Below are 23378 nucleotides of genomic sequence, written 5' to 3' on the forward strand. Positions count from 1 at the left end.
GGCGTCATCACATGAAAGTTGAATTCTTCACTACTAGCAGCTTGTGCGAGTTTTGCAAGCCAGCAAAACCAGTGCAGCAATCCGCGATAGCTACAGAAACTCGAAAGTGTGGGTGGCACAGAGTCAAGAAAATGAAACCCTTCGACCGCCTGCATCGTTGTCCGCGTTATTTCAATGAGTACTTTTTTTCTAAATGTGAAATAAAACTGGACAAGTGGCATTTTATTTCGTCTTATAATACAAGGATTTTTGGGGAACGAGTGGTTGAGTACTAGTGACAGAATTTAACTGAGGAGTGCTTTCGTCATTGGGCAAGTACTTGATTGTCCCGGGGGAGTCTCGATTCATGTCCTGCATTTACCTCAATGTCTCGATTATTAAGGCCCTGTTCACAATAATATTGAGGCCTTGGAGTTTCTCAAGCACTGATCTATCCCTTTAGCCTGACTTAATATTTGTCTTTAGTGTCCCTTTAAGGCTATGATGATATGATTGGAGCACAATGAAAAAAAACTTCGATGTACTTAAATTTAAGTGCATGGTATTAAAGGGTTGTCAAAAATAACCTGGGGCCCCTTACTGTGGTGTCTTTCATAGCTCTTGTGTTGCTTTGTGACCTTGAACCCGACAATTTGATTTGACTTTTTAGTTTCAGCTGTATGTCCCAGTAAAGCTGTCAGTTTTCTTCTGAATGACAATTCATTATGATGTATCCATAATTGATAAATTTTCCAAATCATCTGATACCTTCACCTGCTGCAAAAGTCTCATTTCATTCATATTTTGGCATAACAAGTTGTGTCAGAAACCCCAGCAGGCTGCTTTCTTGAAATAAGGCCGATTGCATCCAGGCTCATGTGCTACGACTTCAGTCTACGTTGAAATCAAGCGAGTGCTTAATTTCAGCCTAGATTTGACTTTCTTTTTCTGAGTGTGAGGTTAGAAATTGAATGCAGTTTCAGGTAAGCTTTCTTTTTTAATGCTTAGAGCATAATTTCTCACATTCTGAAATCTGCCTGAATATGTGCTTTGTGATCGCTCCGGTCACTTTTACGAACAGCAAGGGATGAAGTTGTGTTGAAAAATTTGCACTTTGTGCATACAGCATTGATAGTTGCACCCACTTGGGTAAATGTTCTTGTAAGGTGCATTATATGTGTATCTTACTACATGCACGGGATTAAAAACTGAACTTGCCATACTCTCTAGTCTTGGCAGGGGATCCACACAAGACAAGGTCGATTTGTAAAAGCTCTGTTTGCATCTCTCTCTCTATAGATAAACTTGTCTACATTTACACCTCTGGAACCACTGGTCTTCCCAAGGCTGCTATCATAAAGCACAGCAGGTGAGCGCATACTGCATTATTGGTTCTGCCATGACAACTTGTGCATATGTTGCTGTGTAGAGGGTGACAAATTCAACATGGCAAGACTTGCATAAAAAAGAAGAACTTCGCCCTGTATGTTACACCTTGGATGGCACTTGTACCAAACAGATCATACAGATGTGCTGGTATATTCAGTGATTTGTCCATTCATTACTTTTTAAATGTGTGAGGAACATAAGATGGTTAACTAAATTCATATTTGTGTGCTCATAATTAAATTTGACATGTGTAAAAGTGAAACTAAGACTAATCTGCTGGTGTATCAATATCACTCTGATACTGAGATACAGCAGCTGAGAAAAAGTTATGTTGAACTGAACAAGTCTTCATGCTTATGCTGTAAAGTGGCACATTTTTGTCACACCTTGCTATATCCAATGCTCTTGTGCAGCGTACACACACTCGACAAAACTTGTTCAGATTGCACAAGTCTCATGTTTTCAAAGCTGCTTTCAACCTTCTGACTTGCTGTAGCCAGTACAATTGCTTCTACTTATTCGGTAGCAGTTTATGAATCTTTAATTCTTATAGGTGCTGAACTAAGAGACTTGCCATAGGACTGCGTGACATGGAATATTAGATAACAGTTCCAGCCAGATGGTGTAATTAATGGGCTGTAGAGCATTCAATAAGGTTGCAGTGCCAGCATGTCAAGTGCACCATTCTGTTGTAAGCAGCGAGTGCATAAGTGCTCATAAGCAATGTGAGAGGGAACACCATAGTTTGCTTTTGAGCAATGATCACTCGTGACACCATTAAAACTGGACGCTTATATATGTACCAAGTGGCTTGCCCGCTGAATGTTTTGTCTCATGGGTACACTTATTTTTCATAGATATATTGAGCTGCCATGCAAATTCAGGTGCTCTCTGTCATATTGCTGTTCTCATTAGGGTATGTTGTGTGCAACCATAGTTGCCAATGGCTATCATTAGCGTTTTGTACCTAGTAGTAGGCTGTCAATAACTGTAGACAGCAAAGTGCCAGTAAACCACAGGTCTCAAACTAATGTTGGGAACTAGGGGTGTGCAAATATCAGTTTTTGAATACAAATCAAATATCTTTATGTTGGAACATCGCAATTGGATTGTCAATGTTAAACTAGACCAGTAAGCCGTTATACTAAAGCATTGTGTATTTGGCTCATGTTAACTAGGAAAATTTAGTAATTTCCACTAGCTGTTCTTGCCAGACTATGCCTTATTATACCTCATCAAATGCCCGTAAACTCGGAGGCATTTCACCCTGTGCCAGTCGTCGCTCACCGCACATGCTGTCGCAATAAGCTCAAAATTGGGGGTGGCACTGCCGACGATTACAATACTCCCTAATGTGAAATTTGAGCGCAGCTATATATGTGTTTTCATTTCGCGATATATTGAGGCAAAGAGTTTGAGAGAGACTTGTATCAGAGTCGGCGATCGTCGAAAATGAGATCTGCGGGTCAAGCGCGTCGGCCTTTATACATCACTCGTCGAGGGTTCCAGTGTAATCGCTGGTGCCGCATGGTTTCCAGAAAGTACTACACAATTCGTGTCGGACATATACACTCAGATTACAAAACAATCGCAAACCGTGACAATTGAAACAAGCGCGAACGAGATCAAACCGAACAATCGCGAGTGAGAGCTGACGCGAGCAGACGATGGTACGAAACGAGCGGTCTGGCTGAGACCAGATACGAAGTACGTATCTAGCGGTCGGGCGGGTCCACATGAAACCAGTTTCCCTGCCTCTTCGCAGTTATGTGCTCGATCGGTCGGTTACGCCGCCGCCGATACCGACGTTCACTGCAGGAACGGGCCATTAAGAGCTGAGCTCTAAAAAGTGCACCCTCGCTGCCCGCAAACCCATGCCCCTTGCTACTGAGAGGCTGGCTTTCCCGCAAGTTTAGACGTCTAGTGGCTAAGTGTGCTTTACAAACGAAGTTTCGCTAGCAGCACGAAATCCTTGCAAAATTCAGCGCAAGATCGCCCCAATATTCTTGGATTAGATATAAACAAATGTTAAAAACCGTGTTTGCTCCTGCACAGCCATCAATGTATTCGATTTGGTTCGAATGTTCGTATCCAACTGAATATTCGAACATTTCCAAATATGTATTTTTTTAATTGTATACGGATACTAAAAATATATTATTGATAATATCCGATCTTTTCTAATATTCACACACCCTTATTGGGAACCCTACCACACACATAACTGGTAGCTTCTCGTGGGAGGCGCTGTGGCATATCAGGGGAGAGCAATAAAAGTTTAGTGAGCCAACGTTGAAAGGGGAGAGGGGTTGAAAGTTCGAGAGGACCACATGGACTGCTAGAAGCACCTGCACATTCGGCACTCATGCTCTGAACCTTTCGGACCTAAAAGTGCTCATTGTTTCATTAAAAACACCCCCTCCCCCCTGCCAGATTTCGTTTTGGCATGAACCAATTGAACTCCTTTCTTCTGCCATGGCTGCACAGATGTCGAGACTCTCCTATGTTTGCTGCACCTTACACCTATTGTACCTGCTCATCTCACGAGTTCAGGCTTTAATTAAGTGCATGCTTACATACATTTTGTTCTGGATGCAGGTATTTGTCAATGGTGTCTGCTTCCAAGTACATGATGCCCATCAAGGCCGATGACATCCTGTACACTGCCCTGCCACTGTACCATACGGCAGGTGGCATCCTTGCTGTGGGGCAGGCTCTCCTTTTTGGAAACACGGTTGCCATCCGATCCAAGTTTTCTGCTTCCCGCTTCTGGGATGACTGCATCAAATATGACTGCACTGTAAGGAGAGAACTACAGTCTACCTTATTTAAAGTAGTTCCAGCAAAATTGTTTAGCATTGATATTCAGTTTACTCAAGTTTGCACAAGATTACATTGCAACATGATCACATTGCAACATGATCACCTGCTGTTCTTCTAGCTGGTTGTCACAATTTTGCAACATACAGATTGTAAGCTCTTAAATAAACTGTGGTAGGATGCTTAAGCAAGAGAATACTGGATTTATGCGTATATAATTGGTAGTGTTACAGCAACAACACATTCATCTGTAACTAGCTTTCATTTTGAGAATGAAGCTCTACAGAGGGAGTTTCCAATGCAGGTGAACACTCCATGGAAACTACACTCACTTCATCCATTCTGGCCCACGAATTCTTAACTGCACTTCTCAAATAAAAGCCACTTTAGAAGTTTCCATACAGTGTGAAATGTTCCACTTTACAATAGAGAAGATGCTCAATGAGAAAAAGAAAAAAATATCAATGCATTTTTAACAGTTCAAGCATGTTCTCAGTTTTTCGTAGACACACATTACACAATGATGCATCAGATCAGGTGAAAATGTCTATGGATGTTCCTGATAAACAACTCTAGGTGCAGTGCATGAATTTTTTAATGTAAGAAAAGAAAGTCATAAGCACTAAAACACTCCAAGCAAAAGCAGCATGGCTTTCAGTCACAATTTAAAAGTACACAGGAAAAAATAAAACATTTTTGGCATAACTGTTAGATTACACCATGCACATACCGAATTGGATGGCTGACAAATTGCCCAAGTTTGTTTTACCCTTTACTCTGAACAGATTAAGAACATGGTTCCACTTTTCTAAACTGGCTACAGTGTTTCCTGCCTTGCAGTGCCTTGTTGATCTGCAAATATTTTGATTGATTTGCTGAGATTCAGTCAAAAGGGTTTTTCAAAATTAAGGTTTGACATGACTGCTGTAGAGATAATTTTATTTCATTTTTATGTGGAACTGTATGTGCCCAATAAAGCCTTCGGGTCTTTTTTTGTCTCGTCTTGGCATGACTTTTATGTTGTAGAACTGAAATAAATCTTTTGCCTTTTTGCTTCAGGTGACACAGTACATTGGTGAGATCTGCCGGTACCTACTGGCTCAGCCGGTGCGTCCACAGGAAAGGCAACACAAGATTCGCATGATGTTTGGAAATGGCCTGCGGCCCCAAATTTGGAGCCAGTTTCAAGAACGCTTCGCCATCAGGGACATTCGTGAGCTCTATGGATCCACAGAGGGAAACGCGCACGTCTGTGAGTATCAAGCAACACCAATCTTGTGCTGATAAACCATGGGGTGATAGACAAACATTATTTTAAAAGCAATTTGCTGCTTTTTACTGTAATTTTGCTAGAAAACATTTGAGATTTTGCAGATAACTATTACAGGCATGCCAATGGTGCAGTTCCAGAATAAAAAAAATATATATTGAATTGAAAGCTGAATGTATACTTACGTTTTTCATTTCTAAATACTAGAAAATAGTATGGGAAAAAAAGATTTTTAAAACTTATGGTTTGTGTCCTTCAGTACACATGCCCTTTCCAGACGAATTCAGGTGGGAAGCTCCTCAGTAAAATTGAAGGGCCACTACAATTTGTGTCATCATCACAATCAAAATGATTAAGGAAACAGAAATAATGGAAGAAAGGAAATTCCCACGACTATTCTGTTTCAGTCACTTCTTTGTGAATGCCTTGTCGGTCACTGTCTAGGATGGTAATGCAAAAGCAGGCATCCTTTTTCATGCCCTAGGTGCCTAAGGAAGTGCTTTCATCATACTGAGTTTGGACAGTAATAGTTGGCATAGTCAAGCAATGGAGAATAAGATCACAAGATCATATTTCAAAGGTTTCTTCATTATGCAAGGCCAGCATGTACCTCACTAAGTGAAGCAAAGCGTACTTGCTCTTAGTGAACGCTAAATTTTCCGACCTGACTTGGACACAAGTTATTTATTTTTCTCTTCAATTTCTAGCCTCTTCTACCTATTAGTTTACCCATACTTTTTCCGTAGTTCTTTTCAAATCCTTTGCAACTTTAATGTAAAACAAGGTGGCAGTGTGGCACCGATTTAGTGGCTTGGGCAAGTTTTAGCAATGCTTTTCAGGAGACAGTGACAATCAGCCAATTGTGAGCAAGCAGAATCCTTCCAGAAAAAATGTGCATTGACAGCATCAATACTAGGGTATTTTGGGAGGCAGCACAAACAGTTGTTTCAATTCTCATAGCTATGTATGTGACCTCACAACAGTAATGTCTCTCATTCCAATAATTAAAGCAGACAACATTCTTGCACAAGTGTGGAAGCTGCCTCACCTGTAAAGTACTGCAGAATGATCTGCTAACCTCTTGTTTAATGTGCAGTGAACATCGACAACAAGGTGGGGTCCGTTGGTTTTGTGTCTCGGATTGCTGGCAATGTCCATCCCGTCAAGCTAATTCGAGTAGACGAAGCCACTGGTGAGCCACTCAGGGACAAGAACGGGCTCTGCATCCCATGCGAACCTGGTGAGAAATGGATCCTTGCGATTTTCATTCCCTTCAAAACTTGCCGGAATGGTGAGAGTACCTTTTAATGCTGCTGTGTAAACCATATGTGCTGTGTAAGCATGACGAAAGTACTTGGCTTGCATGTACTACCCTATTAGATGGCTAAAAAGAATGATTCAAAAGGTGACTCAAAGAATGCTCCCCTATCCTTCCCTTATGTATGCTATCTTGGATCCACTCTTGACGTACACTGTATGTTTACAATGGGTTGCTGAAGTGCTTAAAGGAGCCCTGAACCACCTTTTGTAGAAGTGGAGAAAGGTATTTGAAGTGAAAATAGGCTATGTCAGAAATACTTTTCTGCAAGAACTACTTCAATGCGTTCAGCAAAAGCAGAGTTATTGGCAATCAAGAATGGCATCCGCTGTGCTCCCGTTCCTTCTTCAGTGCCTTGCGCTGTGAAGGCTCAGCGCAGTGAGGCGTGTCCACAACGCTCCGCCTTCTAAATGTCACCGTGATTCGCAGTTCAGAATTTAATTTGGATGTTAAGGTAGACGCCAGTTCTTCCGCCACTGGTCCCTATGACGTGCTAAACATAAGCCAAACACAGTTGTCCTCAGCGAGCCACAGTGCACTTAGCCAGTGGACTTGTGGCAGCACCTTGCGGCGGCCGCGGTGTCTACGCCATGTAGCCGACTGCAGCTTGATATCGGCTATTAGCCAATAGCAGCGGTCTAAGGGAATGACGAAATAGTGCGTCCGATGACGAAATAGTGCATCTGGAAGAGAGTGAGGGCAGGGCCTTCTGTTGAAAGGAGAGCGTTTGAGAAAAAGGTGACTGCGTGGTCTGCTTTGCGAGCTCCACACACCACGTACGACAGCAAAACTTGGCTGAGATGTTCACAGCAGCGTATGCTACCTGCGAACTATGTTGTTTCACGAAGTCTGAGGGGTGGTTCAGGGTCCCTTTAAATAGTTGGTTCATGCTTGGCTGACACTGCAGCTACTTGCAGTGAGCCATTACTGTGGAGCTGTGGCCATAATGTTGTATGCACGCTAAGAATTCCTATGCTGATTTTGCTGTGCAAGACACATGATTACCTCGCATGGAGAGGGAGCCTTACAGTAGCCTCAGTGCATACACTCAAGCACTGGTGGAAGATGAGCTTCCCTGTTAGCCGTGCTTCCCTGATAGCTTTGTGGCATTCGTTCATTCATTCATCTGCCACTCTTAAATCCACACAGCATTATTTTAAACCGCTTCTGTGGCATGGCACTTCCAATGAAGGAAGTTCATTGTGCTTCTTATCATGTGTTTGTGTGTGTGTGTGTGTGTGTGTGTGTGTGTGTGTGTGTGTGTGTGTGTGTGTGTGTGTGTGTGTGTGTGTGTGTGTGTGTGTGTGTGTGTGTGTGTGTGTGTGTGTGTGTGTGTGTGTGTGTGTGTGTGTGTGTGTTTAAAATATGAACAAGACAAAACTAACTAGCATGCATATATTTACATTTTCACTGTGCGAGATATCGTATGCAATTCACTCTTTGATACGAAATACTAGGCTTTGGTTAAGTTTAGCAGTCGTCTGCACAGCGATGCAGCCTCACATCATGTATCACTGGCACATCAGATGTGTTCTAGTTCATATTTTCCTGTCGACGTTTCAAGATTTGTGTGGCTGTTATTCATTTCAACTAAAATATTAACATATTTATGTTTTAAGATAAAGGGCATGGTGGGAAGCAATTCTGCTAGCCATATTTGCCTGAACAATAGCTACATGAGTGTTTGTGGCAACATTTTTTTTCCGCTTGCTTCCGGCCTAATAAGGTGTCTGTGTTTGTCTCTCCCTCTCCTTTTGATTCAGATGAAGTTGGCGAACTTGTGGGACGCATTGTGCGTGATGACCACATTCACTCATTCGATGGCTATGCAAACAAGGCAGCCACCAGCAAGAAGGTCTACAAGGATGTCTTCAAGAAAGGCGACTTAGCCTTTGCATCAGGTGAGCTGACACATGATCTGTCTTTGTCACCCATCTGCATTGTTGCCTCAGTGAAATGCAGAACACACAAACGTTGGATTTTTAGTGTTTTTAATAGTATTTTGTGGCACAAAACATCTACAGAGTATAGGCAATTATGTGCACTATCTGTATAGACAATTATCTGAGTGTAGGCACTATCTAACAGATGTAAACATTTGTTTGGGAGACTACTGAATTATGACCAATCCTCCCGATTGTGCGGACATGGCCATAAATCTCAAAAAAATCTGGCCAAACCCCCCACTGTGAAAAAAAAAAAAAACAAGGAGAAAAGACACCTCATGCAGCACAGTCTCGTCATAATTTCCATTATGGACAAGGTAGCTAGCCGAAGTCAGATGTTTATCCAAGCCATTTGTGTGCAGGCAGTGTGGGCATAACTTAGTTTCAGATCAAGAACTGTGTTGAGGAGGGCGCATGAGGCAACGGTCTAATACGCGTTGCATAATGGCGGGTTTTCTTAGGTCAGCTTTGCCGCAGTACAGAACTGTTCATGCAGTGAAGCATATGTAAAATATTTCAGTGGAGTGTAGTTCTTTCAGGCACCAATCTGCTCTGTTGATTGAAAACTTACTGAAAATAGATTAAGAATTTTCACTTCTTTCATGAATTTTGTCAAGTTTACAGAATGTGGACTCCATGCAACAACTCACTACAGGAACATCAGATATTAGAACATCAAGTATTTAATGCCTAGCAGATTTGTAAAGCACCTATCCAGCCACTTGAAACTTCTGCCTGGTGCAACACACTGTAAAATAACAATGAAAAAAGTGAATCCGCTGCATACGACATACCCACACTGAGCAGAAATACCCAACCATCTACTTTCCCACCAATTTTACTAAAATATTTTGCACACATTATTCAAAATTGCAGCACAATTGCAATTGGAAATGTTACAAAATGCATTCAACACATTTTATTTGTTGTTACTTTCGCCAATGCTCTTGCTGCACAATCCTGGCATACACGATTATGTACATAGTGCCTGAAAGGGATACCAAAAGCAGAAAGGAGCCACTGTCGTTGGACATAGTATTAGAGCATTATAAAAAAAAAAAAGCAGTGTAGGAAGTTTGTTTCTAACTTATTGTTTGCTAATGTATGTGTTTCGCCTTTCAGGAGACCTGCTTGTCATGGACGAGTTTGGCTACTTGTTCTTCAAGGACAGAACAGGTGACACCTTCCGCTGGAAGGGAGAAAATGTGTCCACATCGGAGGTGGAAGGAGTTGTTGCGAGGATAGCAGGCCTTACAGACTGTGCTATCTATGGAGTTGAGATTCCAGGTCAGCTGGGATGCCACATTTTTCTTTTTTTAGATGTGAGGGGAGAGGAAGCAGGCATTTGTGATGATGTGGCAGTGGGGTGAAATGGCAAACACTGGGTGGGAACATCACATTTCTGCTCTAGTTCGATTCAACTGGATAACTTTGCCGTTTGCCATGTTTCGCAATGATGCTCTGGCTACAATGACTGATTGTGTAGTTGAATCTTTTAGCAGGCTGAATGGGAGCAAACATGGCTGGGAAAGTGCACTTATTTGAGGGACAGATTTCCTGTTGTTTTCATTTTGTACAGTGCAGTCCAATCTTAGAGAGAATTAGTAGTCGAGCCAACATAATTTATATATATTGTCAACTTCATTAGGAGTAATTGCTTGGTGATGCGTTATGTAGAAACATATTGATGGGAAAATATTTCTCCAGGCCTTTTATCAAAACTGAGCTGCAGTAAGGGCTGGAATAATTAAAGTGTTTCCTTTGAGAGTGAACTGTACTGTACATCCATATGTAATAAAGATACATTGATCCAAGAACACCAGTAACAACTGTTGCCACAATGGGGCTAACCTGGGCAATCTGTTGATGTTTCTTGCACCAAAGCATAGAAGTGAGGTGGCAGAGGCTATCATCACTGTAAGCATGATGAAATAGGTTGAATTCTACCTAGCTTTTTGTCATGGGGTTGCATGCTACTCTGCCATTATCACCAGCACAATCCTCTGGTGGCGTGCATAGTGGAAGATGAGAAGTAACAGTGTCAAAACAAATGAATTAAATAATTGCGAAGCTCCGTAAGCTTTAGGGCTCAATGATTTGCCCCTGCTACTGACTGTATCTTGCCGCTGCTTCTATTATTCAATTATCTAACAGTGTCAAAACAAATGAATTAAATAATTGCGAAGCTCCGTAAGCTTTAGGGCTCAATGATTTGCCCCTGCTACTGACTGTATCTTGCTGCTGCTTCTATTATTCAATTATCGTGCTGGAAGGAACACTGTGTTCTTCATTCAGGGCTGATGAACTTGTTGTCATATTCAGTGTTGCACCTTTTAAATGAATACACCAATTGTGTTTAAGGACTTTCCACTTAATAAGACATGTTGTGTGCATTTCATTTCACCAGGATCTGAAGGCAAGGCTGGCATGGCTGCCATCTGCGATCCCGAAGGCAAACTTGACCTCAAGACTTTCTTGCGGGATGTACGAAATGCCCTCCCTGCTTACGCAATACCTCTCTTTATTCGTGTAGTGAAGGATCTAGAAGCAACAGGTGAGCATGGACACCATTCTTGGAACGAATGTAGGCAATATGGTATAGCGAAATGGTTTTTGCACTAGGAGACACAAAGAAAGGGGGTACAGGACACACGAAGTGCTTAACTTTTGTCAGCGCATTTGAAGCAGTGCATGTGACCTCTAAGCAGTGTTGTACACACTGGCTACGAATTTCTGAAATAGAATAGCTCGAAAGCCTTTTTTTCCTTGTGTAGATAGAATTTTCCATTTCCTCTTGTTTTGCACAAATTCTGCATAGGGACTCGTCATACTGATTAAGCATAGTGACAGCAGCTATGGTGTTCTGCTGCTGAGCATAAAGTTGTAAATTTGTTTTTTGGCTGCGGCACTTGCATTGTGATAGGGTGGGAATGTAAAAACACTGAGAGACCCAGATTGTCATATTGGATTCCCAACATAAAACCCCAAAAGTCATTAAACAAATGGCCTATTACCTTTAGGTCATTCGTAAAGTGTGGACTAAAGCTAAACCATTTCCATTAAGCATATTTACATTTGCCTATGCGTTACATGAGCGATTATGCTAATAATGTCAACCTGCCTGCCTGTAGAAATACTGATAGATAGAAATTATTGGAATTTAAAGGAGCCTTAATCTGGAATTTTACTACAAATGAGGTTAAACCAAACTTTTTACCAGCAATAAAGGACTTCTTATTGAATATTTAAATGCATGCTATATTGTGTGGCACGAAGTTCCTGTGTACTTTCTGAGTGAGAAATAAGGGAAACCGAGGAGCTAGTTCTTTTTTTACAACCTTATCAAGCAAACAGTGCACTCAGGGAAAGCATAGGGGAGATCAAATGTTATTTTTCATTTAGATGTAAAAACAGTAGGGAAGGTGAAAAGACAACTTGCAATAGGTGGGAGCCAAACTCGAATCTTCTGCATTACACGTGTGCTGCTTTGCCATTAAGCTAATGCAGCGGCCGTCCTCCCGTCATCTTCCTTGTGTATTGTGTACGTGTTGTAAACATAGACCTATGGGTGTTAGCCAGCATCACTAACAACCATGGCAGCGGATGTGGAACATTCTTTCACCTGCAGTATGTGAACTTGGGAGCAGGCGGCTGGCTAATAAACCTTCATACTACCGCATAGCATCAAGGCTGTCAAAGTTGCCCTCATTATGCAGTGAGCAAGAAGAATAAGGGGAACTGAGTGGCTCGATCTTTTTGTTAGTTGCAATGCTATGAAGCTAACAGACAAGGAATCCAGGAAATGCATTGGTGAAATTAACTGGTATTATTTAATTTATGGAAGAACAGTAAATCCCATATGCTTGTAAAGCTGTGGAAGAAATTGCATTTTGTGTTATGGACCAGGCACCAGCTGTGATAGCTATAGATTGCAACAGTGTTTTATGTTTGCATCATAGATTTTTGGTGATAGATTAGACAACAAATAAATAAAAACCATGATCTAGATGGCTGCATGTGATGATGTGGTAGCCTACAAACTCATCCTAGCTTTATTTTGTGAAATTGTGCACGAAGCGAAGCATGGCTAATGCAAAATACTTGTGTAGTGCGGATTTGATGAACTGTTTCAAGACTGTCCATTAGCTGTGCCGATTTGGCATTCTCCACTGTGCCAATATCAGCCATTTGCGAGCACTAGAAGCAAACCTGATGGTGTAATTTCTGCAGCGCAAAGCACTGAAGTGTGGAAGGAACGGTAAAAAGGACGAAGGAATTGCATGAGAAGGGCAAACATGAGCGCTGACTACGAACTGAATTTATTGGTCACTAAGCACGTGCGTATACATATCACCTATCACCTATAACCATATCACCTTGCATATACGCAAGGTGATATGGTTATCAAACACTGCATCAGGAACACTAGCCACATCGGTAGGTTAATAAACCAGCAGTGCAAGCCAAACAAGATTAGGGTTGGCTTTGACTTAAAAGCGCAAACTCCTTATCATGTAAAGCCACTGATGGTTGCATGACGCATCTGTTGCTGTATTTCATAATGTAATAGCTGCTGAAATTTCTGGTGTTCCCTTATCGGGATGGCGATCCACCACACACCCTCCTTCAAACTGAGGCTGACAGCCACAGTCTTTGCAGTGCAATGCTAGGTTAGAAATTCGTCCTTTTGTTAATGCAAGGAAAACACGGGGAATGCGGGAGATGGAAATTCAAGACTATGAGCAAAACGTGAACAAGGTGAATGCAGGAGCCAACGTTTCAACAAGTGGACTTGTCTTCTTCAAGGCGATGTACGCTTTCCTCGCCACAGTATATATAGGTGGGGTTCTTCTAAAGGGGAGAGGGTGTGAGGCGGGAGGGTGCGGAGATGGAGACGAGGGAAGGTGTGTTAGCATGTTGAATTGAGAGTAAAGGAACACTGTGCACAAGGCCAAAGCCAGGCCCCCCCAACAACCCGGTCTGTCAACGTACACAGCGTGTTAGCCGGCTGAAAAAAAAGAAAAAGAAAGAGGAATGGAAAGGAAAAAAAAGAGAGAAAAAGGGGGGGGGGGATACGCCAAGAAATCAAACTTGTTGCCTTTAGCTTGAAGTTTAGCATAGCGTTTTTTTTTTCTTTTTTTTATGAAGCGATCTTCATATTGCGTGATTAGTTCCCTGGACAGGAGCTCCGTTATTGTGTTTATCACAATATTGCTGTAATCTGAAGTTGGGTTAGAGTCAAGTTTTCTGTAATGGGTGTGGTTGCTCAGTTGTTTAGAGGCCTCATTCTTGTACTTTTCTATAGGCCAGATTACAATACTGCCACCTTTGTCTGCTGGTTTTATTGCTATGCTAAACTTCAAGCTATAGGCAACGACACTTAGTTTGATTTCTTGGCGTATCCCCCCTTTTTTTTTCTCTTTTTTTCCTTTCCATTCCTCTCTCTTGCTTTATTTTTTTTTTTTTTTTTCAGCCGGCATGTCAGACACCCTTGACAAGCCAGCTAACACGGGTGCGTTGCCAGACCGTTGACAGACCGGGGGGCGGGGGGGGGGGGTGCACTGGCTTTGGCCTTGTGCACAACATTCCTTTACTCTCAATTCGACACGCTAACACACCTTCCCTCATGTCTGCATCCTCCCGCCTCGCACCCTCTCCCCTTTAGAAGAACCCCACCTATATATACTGTGGCGAGGAAAGCGTACGTCGCCTTGAAGAAGACAAGTCTACTTGTCGAAACTTTGGCTCCTGCATTCACCTTGTTCACGTTTTGCTCATTCCTTTTGTTAAGTCACTTTTGCGTTCCCCTGGCCTTTCGTTTACACAGCGCCCTGTTTGCTCTATATAACTGGGGCAGCATGCTAATGGTATTCGATAGACAGCCCCCATGCAGCAATCCACAAATTTCTTTTCATGTTTAACTGTGTACATCCAGCTGTTTTTATTTGATGTTCCATTAAAGCGTTAATCCGTTGTCCTGCAAATACATCCGATTTTGCATGGGGCTGATAAGACTACCTCGACACTGTATTGTGGCCTGATCTTTTTCCGCCCAGGAGAGATGTAGTGTAAATATGGGATAACTGCTACTGGTTTCTTTTTTCTTTGCCCTTCTAGTTTGCAGGACATTGTTGCAGAAAGACAGACGAATGCCTTAGTGGGACATCAAATAAATATAGCTGGACGTGCGCAGTTACACATGAAAATAAATTTGTGGATTGCTGCGTGGGGGTTTTTTGTCGAATACCATTAACATGCAGCCTGTGTAAACAAACGGTTAGGGGAGCACAAAAATGGCTCAACAAAAGGAAGAACTTCTAACTTAGTGTTGTATTGCAAAGGCTGTGGCTGTCAGCCTCAGTTTGAAGGAGGGTGTGTGCTGGATTGCCACACTAAGGTAACGCGAGAAATTTCAGAGGCATATTATATTAAGAAATATGGCGACAGATGCGTCATTCAACTGTCAGTGGCTTTACATGGTCAGGAGTTCATGCTTTTGAGCCTATGCCAAACCTAATATTGTTTGGTTTTTGCTGCTGGTTAATTAACCTAGCGATGTGATTAGTGTCTCCTGATGCAGTGTTTGATAACCATATCACCTTGTGTATATTTGTGTGCGCTTTGTGACCAATAAATTCAGTTGGTAGTCAGCGCTCATGTTTGTCCTTCTCTTGCTATTCCTTCATCCTTTTTACCTTTATTTCCACGCTTCAGTGCTTTGCGCTGCATAATTACACCATAAACTTCAACCAACTAGGCCACATTGCTCTTCTTAAACTTGATGGCTTGCACGAGTGCATCTGTCATTACTCTACAGAACAAACATTGGTCCTGCAGTAAATCAAGCCAGCCCTGCAATAAGTTTCACATTTGTGCCCATTCCTTATTAGTGCTAGTACATGGTAGAAAGCACATGCTATGCCGTTGTATACTTTGTTTATCGCAAGAATTTCATTGTCTAGAAGCCAAATAACTTATGCTACAGGTGCATACCTGCGAACTATTTTGATTTTAGCTTAGGATTCCCAGTCATCAGTGCTTGTTTATGATTTTTATAGTGAAAGCAATAATTTTGCTATATTTATTTTCAACCTGTTTTGGGAAGGGCTGATTTTGAGAAAATACAAAATCTGTTTTTCTTTTTTTCTCTTTATTTACCCTAAGGATTACAAAAAAGTGAAAGAAACAAGGAGCTCAATACAAGTCAATGGTGAACAATTTGAAAAAAAGAAAAAACTTTGACAGAAAGCATTTGCAAAATAAGTAGCCCACTTGCAGGTATTATGTGGCTAACATGTATTTAAAATACCACATTTCAAAAGTAATGAACAAAAAAATTGACCTCATTATAACAAAGAACAATTTTAACAGACAGAACATTGTTTTAAACCTATGTTATAGCAAAAAGAAAAAAAAAATGTTTTTCAGACCCGTTGGATTATTTGGTCTACCTTCAGCAATGCCAGCTGCTTAGAACCAGTGCATAATACATAGTAACCAAAATTTTGACAGTCTGCACGAGTTTTTGTGAGCAAAGTTCATGAATATTTTCTTCTATGATGCAGATCATTCTAGATACGACTATTGGGCAGAGTACCTATTGACATTGCTCCTTCAGAACAAATCCTGCACTTCTTTTAAGTAAACAGTCAGTATCTGAGTAATAAAGCAATTTTTAGTATTTAAAAAAAAATTTGTTTTGTGGCTTCGGTTGTTGTATTCTTCAAATTATGAGTTTGGCATGTCTGAAGATGTATTTGAACCCAGCTGACAACCTAGTCACACTGTTTGGTTTCCTTTTCCCAAAACAAAGGTACCTACAAGATCAAGAAAGTGGATCTCCAGAAGCAGCAGTATGACATCGACACGATTGATGACCCAATGTATTTCCTTGACCTGACGGCTAATGAGTATGTCCCTCTAACCAGGGCTGTCTATGAGAAGATTCAAAAAGGCGAGGCAAGGGTCTGAAAGCTGCAGCCAATGCTACGCTGCCCCCTTTGAGGACCAATGAAATTCTCAGCTTCATACACGTTATATGTGCGTGCAAAGAGCCTGGAGAAGCAGCTGTGCAACTAAGTCCTGTTGGCTGCTGCCGTAGTCGTGGCCTTTCCGTGACACTGGAGTCTCCCCATACTGCTTTTCATCTTTGACTGCCTTGTCTTGTGCTACTGGCTTTTTGACGGCTGGCCAGTTTGGGTCATGCAACTCAGTGAAGAGGAGCAGTACAAATAAAAAATCGCAACAAAATAAGACATATTCTGCAGAAATGGTAGTAGTACCTGTTGATGCTGCTGTCTTTAATTGTTATCTCTGAAGCCAAATAGCCTGCCACATTGTGGCAGAGCACATTTAATATTGGTGCTGGGATATTGTGGAAAGAAGAGGGCAGGGCCACTTGTTTAGGAGGAAGGTTGCAGCTGCCTCTTGCATGTATTTTTTAAATTTTACACTATTCGTAAACTGTTTTCATAACATGCCATGTGATAGAATGTTGTCACTGTCGAAATGTTGCTCAATTTGCAGGCACATTGCATAGAGAAGGAAGGCATGCCATTTCTGCTTTGTATTTGGAAAAATCTGCATTTGACACTCTTGTGGTACTTATGCAGAGGCAAGAAGACGTGCTTGCTTGTGAAGTAGTGTGTGCTGTTCTTGCTTCATGCTGCTCCCACATTCCATTATAACAGTGAAGCTTTTGTGATGAGGCTGTCTATTATCTTGCCACTGCTGCTTTGAGATTATGGAGATATGCTACTTTGTGTACTACAAGCCCTTCTGTAATGTTGCATGACAACTGTTGGTGCAGCCTTGCATTTGGATGCCTAAAAGTGTGCACCATGTGTTCATTGCTATTTTAGGCCTATTGTCCGGCAGCTGTGTTTAGCAGGCTCCGAATGCAGTGTAGACAGTTTTGATCTGTTCCAAATGAAGCGTCGCAAGTTTTTAGCACTGCAAATGGCAAGCACTGTACACCCAAGTTTGTCTAGTGGGTTCTATCCTAATTGAAAGCTAGCGGGCAAATTGCAATTGGATTATACTGCATCCAGTTATGCACTAACATATCCTAACAGAGTAATCCAGTGAAGTGCTGGGCTATTGGTTTCACCAGCCTCGTGGTAGAAGCTCATCAGTAGCCTTGCACCTGCCTTGCTTTAGGTGGCAAGACGAGAGGGAATTCCATGAGCACTTCCACACTTTGCCATGTGCTGCAGATTGAGATGCAGACATTATTATAAAGGCGCCCAGTGCATCACTATACAAGGGCGCAGTTGTTCGTGAGGCATTTAAGACCTGCTGTTGGTCGTCGCAGAATTTTATTTTGTTATGTGCAAAGACAAACTGTTGGTGCAATGTTTGGGGGAAAAAATGCATTTGCTATTATGAGAGCACTTTTTATCACTGTTGCCCGCAGTTTGGTGAGGGAGGAAGTTTTGCCATTTACATTTTTTTTTTACTATAAAAGAGGGGGCAAGTTGAATGTTGTTTCTTGCTAAGCAAGAGGGTTCCCGTGTTGATATTGTACATATAGTGCTGAAAGAGAGAAATGTTTTTTTGTTAGGCTTCTGTGATAAAAACGACCAGACCAGCTGAAGCCATCCTGTTGTAATCAAACCTTTGTACTTAGGCAAAATAAAAATATTACAAATACCCATTTGTGAATGTTTCTTTTTTTCTTTATCAGCAGGATGTCAAGTTTGTGTGACTGTGTGAAGTAGGCAAGCTAATGAAATGCACACCTGATAACTGTACCGTAAGTATACTGCATCAGAACGGCAAGTTGGGCCACTTGGTTGGGATTCATGGTAAGGTTTGTAACAGCGCATCCAAGGACGACAGAAGGAATAAAACGACGAAACGGCGCTGTGTCGTCGTTTCATTCCTTCTGTTGTCCTTGTCTTGGGTACGCTGTTACAAACTGTACTGTAAACAGAGCTTAAAGAGATAAGTTGAGCTGCATTAGTAATTTACCCTTCTACAATAACAAAAACGTCTCTTACAGTGTGAGGAGGCTTGATAAGCGAGAAAGCATGCAAGAATTAAAGATGGGTGAGCCTACAAGTTCACAGACCAGCTTGCTGAGACTTGAATTTTGGTGGCTCTATTCAGGCCTAGTTCTCTTTATCAGAAAAAAAAAGGCATTCTAAAAGAGCCAAAGATAGAACTTAGCAAGTTCGAAGAACTTTTACAGAGCCATAATGGCCCAGATAAAAAAAAAAAAAATTTACTACAAAGTTTGCAAGGACTTGCCAGCACTGGGGTTTCAGCACGAAATTAAAAAATTATAACTTTGACCTGAATTTTTTCTTGTAATAATGGGTCTATTACTGTGAAATCAATGAAAGGCACAGCTCATTGCATGGTGACACAGCCAATCGGAGCTCTGTCGAGACATGCTCATGACGAGGCTTCACAGCCAATGGTAATGTGAGTTTAGGTGCCATTTCGCTGCTACAGATGACAGGTGCTAGCGTTCTTGCTGACATTTGACGCTTTTGCACTAAGAAAAAAAAAGAAAACATGATGCGCCTGTCTTCTGTGTCTGCATGCTTCAGAAAACAGTGCGTCTTAAGTTGTCGGTGGTGAGACGAGGAAAATCCACAGCTGTTCATCAACATTGAGGACTCCACGGCCGCACATAACATGCGTAAGCAGCCAAAATCGCCAAGTGTGGGGAACAAAATGACATATCCCAACATGGGTTGCTTGAATAGGAGATTTGGAGAAGTATTTCACTGGCATCCTATATACACCTATTCACCAATGTACACCCATCCCACTTTCGTGTGGGTGTGCATTCGAACGACCCACATTTTCACCAAATCTACCAAAAAGGCTCTTGCACCCAATTTAAAGTGATATCATCAGCACTGAAAGCAGAGTCAAACTGGGTTACTTGAGTTGCTTAAGAGACATTAAAGGCCAAGATCAAATTTCTTTAGACAACTAGGTATTCAGACATTCTTTCAGATTCCTATTTTCGTCTGGAAGATAAAAAGGTTGAAAACTACTTGAGAAAGTGAAAGCCTTTAGTTCCTATGCCATGTGTCCCAGCTAACATTGGCCAAGCTGTTCAATGAGCCAAAAAGACTAAATGCTCCTTAATGCGAAATTTGAGCGCAGCTGTATACGTGTTTACATTTCGCTGTATATTGGCTGGTGCGGACAATCTGTCTCACGCGGCACATTGCAAATGGAGTGAAGTGTGGCGCGACTGTCTCACTAAACGGGAGATCGTGAGAGGCAGCGCATGGGTGACGCATGGGCACGATTGACAGCAGCCGGCGTAGACAGAAGACGGGCCTCCGTTCATGCAGCGCTTTGTTTCCATATATGTAATTCGTGGTGTCATCGGCGAACAGACAATACGCGCTACTCTGGCGCCATCTCGTAGTCATCATCGTTGCAAAGCCTGTCTTGCACTGCTCTAGGCTTTTCTTGCCTTGCTTTTGCCATACCCTCCTCCACCGCTTTCCTCCTCACTCTCTCTTCGCTATCGCTGTCTTTCATCAGTGTTCACTCTTTCATCCTTCGCCGTGCTTGTTCGCTCGGTTTTGAGGGCACCGATGGACGACACCGATGCCGTCACTCACAGCAGGAAGGCACCTAAAAGCTGCACTCTAGACGACTCGGTGCAAGATACGATTATAAGACCTATGGTGTACGGTCGTCAGACCTCTCATGAGAGAACACCGTAGGCCTTAAGATCGTATTGTGCACTTTGTTTATTTAATCTTCGTTGAACGTGTGGCTAATGTTAGCCGGGACACCCTATAGAAGCCAGTGTAGTCCTTTATCAATAATTAACTAGACCCGAGCAGACGCTTTCAAAATCCAAGACGTCATAGCAAACTGGAGTGGGTACTTCAGGACAATGTCGCCACCCATCGTTGATTGTCACATGTTTTCTGGCTTGCAAAGCCTCCTCTCATGGTAAGAGCAGCCATTTCACTATTGCAGAAGCATATTTGACCACAGCCTAGTTCAACATTCCTCTATAGTGTTTGAACACTCTTGGGAGCACACCAAAGGAATGTAATTGCTTATAGATCTCCAGTAGGACCTTTCCTTGAACACATTACCATTATGAATGTTCACTTCCTCATATGTGTGATGCACAGAAACTTGAATCTCCACAGGAGAAAGCCATTAGATAAGCTTGTCACCATTATCACTGATTTCTTGTCTTCAACTTGCATGCCGGAGAGTTTTTCTCCCACCATAGTCTATAGAGAGTACATAGTGTAAGAGAATTATTTTTTTGCACAAGATTGTTTATAGAAATGGTTCTATACAAGCATCCATATGCACACCTTTTAAATACCTATGACCCCTATTAAGTTATCTCTAGATTGAATTTTCCCCCACACTAGAAATGTGAAATAATTGAGAAGGGTCACTTTGTAAACTACCTCTCAATGAATTTGTAAACCAATTGCCTAATCATGTCAGTTGGTTTGCTTTCCTTCTTTCATTTCTGGGATGACTATAGCTATAACCACGTATATTCCTCTGCTGTGTCTTCAATATTGCACACACTCCTGCAAAGCCTTGCTAGGGAAAGTAGCACTATTTGCAAATAAATATAAATTAACCAACAAGTAAAAAATATGGACAGCCTTGGAATCTAGCATAATTACTCAATTCTACCATGCCCTTGATTGTAGTGCACACCCAAATTTTGCAGCTAGAAATCATAAATGCAATCCCCTTGATTGTCCAGTCACCATTTTTTCATGGTAAGAGCGAAAGTAATGTTGATTTGTTCTGACTTATAAAAGGCAACTTTGTTGCATTCCAACTATTCTGGACAGGGTATCACTGATCATCACTGTCGGTTGCCTTCTTATCACTTTCCACAGCCCAGAGAATTTCATATTCAGCGTTCTATGGCATTTGGGATTACTGCAGTTCTTAAATGCCTTGCATATCATGGCAGCCCAGTCAACTTGGAAAGTGGTCACAAAGCTAACACAGTATATCAACACTTGTTGCTGGGATAGTTGGTTCATACTTATTATGGTGTAATAAGACTACATGCAGCTAAGTTTACTCATAACAGACAAGTTCACATTTGGGAAAGGTCTTTCCTCACTTTGTTTCTCACCTAACACAGCCTTTACAGGTACAGCAACATGTGGCTTGGACAACTATGATTTTTAATGCCAACGGAGTTTTGGTTGTGCTGAAATCTGACATGCTTGTCATATTTTAGTAAATTTTTCCAGAAAGTGTGCATTAGAATAGAGTAAATACAGTATGTGAAGCAAAGCTCTAGTGGAATCATTAATTAAATCCTATGCAACCAAATGCAATGTGTACAGTTGTGTTTGTTTTCATCCTATGCAACATGTAACCTCATGTAATGTTTATGTGCATACGCTGCACAGATAAGAACTTTAATATTGTGCAATGTTTATACATGCTGTAGTATAGAAGAACGTCTTGTTGGGTGAGTTGGTGCATATTAGCAAACATAATTTTAACTGCGTGAATAAACAATCACAGAGAGAGCACACAAGGACAGGCGCAGATGTCTTTGTGTGCTATGCTTGTCCTTGTGTACTCTCTGTGATCGTTTATTTGTGCAGTTAAAAAAATTTTTGCTTTATGCATTTGATGCAGTGACGTCATGAGGATGAAAGTGATGTTTGTTGAGGGAAGAGTGGTGACTGAGGAGAGGTGTATGCTGAGAGAAATACAATATTCGAAAAGAATATGGTACTTGTATATTATTATGCAGGTCCAACCCAAATGTTAGAATCCATGTGAAGCGGTTCATTAATGCTATTCAATTAACAATGCATACAATTGTGTTTACTTTCCTATGCAATGTGTAATCTCATGCAATTTTTATCCACCACAAATTTAATCTCATGTAATTATTATGTTTATGCATTACAGCACTCACAAGCTATGCCAAAATGCTGATTTTTGCATTATGACTGGCGTCTGTATAGTATGTGTTTTTGTCATCTGTCTGCTGCATCATATTTAATCTTTTTGACTGCCATTTTCGATTCTTTTCTGGATCCATATTTTACACCGAAGCTGTTCATGCGGACCCTGTGCTGCCGCTGTCCGACTTCGCTAAAAAGGGGCCACGTGACCTAGCGGGAGAGGAAAAGAAGAGCTCAACAGGGGGAAAGGGGTTCAAGTGACCCCTTTCCCCCTGTGAGAACGCTATATCTTATATGCGAATCTGCATTTTTGGCGATTGAGCCAGATTGGCATCAAATTTATCTACGGTTGATTCTACCCTGCCGTGAAAGAAACAAATGTTATGCTGGTGGTTTGTGGTCAATGAACAGAGCCCAGAAATTGAAATGGGCCGCCGTTCCTGCGACCCGGTCGTAGGAGTGGAAAGGGGGGGTAAGCGTTATCGTGCCCTGGTCGTACGAACGGTTAGGGCCCGAAAGCGTTAGGTTCACCCAAATAGACGCTAAATAATGATTTGGCTTGGCTCTGTATATTATTTTTAAATAGGCGGCGCTCGGTGCTTCCGTTCTGCCTGTGCGGTCTTCACCTGTGTCAGTGGCTGTGGAGAAGTGATTGTAGCTGTTTGATGTCGTTAAATGTGAGAGCTTGTGGCGAAGTGATTGAGTATGGCCGTAGTAGTTCTGCCCATGTAGTGTTTTGCGGACTTCACCTGTGC

General features: G+C 41.8%; 1 protein-coding gene across 1 annotated transcript in view; it reads left to right on the plus strand.

Annotated features, from left to right (window-relative positions):
* Nucleotides 1-18377, plus strand: part of Fatp1 (Fatty acid transport protein 1) — a 120754-nt gene extending 102377 nt beyond the window's left edge. The window contains exons 5-12 of the mRNA XM_075686255.1: nucleotides 1279-1348; nucleotides 3967-4168; nucleotides 5248-5440; nucleotides 6555-6698; nucleotides 8540-8677; nucleotides 9845-10009; nucleotides 11130-11276; nucleotides 16536-18377. Coding sequence (XP_075542370.1) covers nucleotides 1279-1348; nucleotides 3967-4168; nucleotides 5248-5440; nucleotides 6555-6698; nucleotides 8540-8677; nucleotides 9845-10009; nucleotides 11130-11276; nucleotides 16536-16693 — 1217 coding nt within the window. The 3' untranslated portion in view covers nucleotides 16694-18377. The remainder of the gene's footprint in view (nucleotides 1-1278; nucleotides 1349-3966; nucleotides 4169-5247; nucleotides 5441-6554; nucleotides 6699-8539; nucleotides 8678-9844; nucleotides 10010-11129; nucleotides 11277-16535) is intronic.
* Nucleotides 18378-23378: the final 5001 nt, after the last annotated feature.

Source organism: Dermacentor variabilis, chromosome 1 (genome assembly GCF_050947875.1).
Source record: "Dermacentor variabilis isolate Ectoservices chromosome 1, ASM5094787v1, whole genome shotgun sequence".
NCBI classification, from domain to species: Eukaryota; Metazoa; Arthropoda; class Arachnida; order Ixodida; family Ixodidae; genus Dermacentor; species Dermacentor variabilis.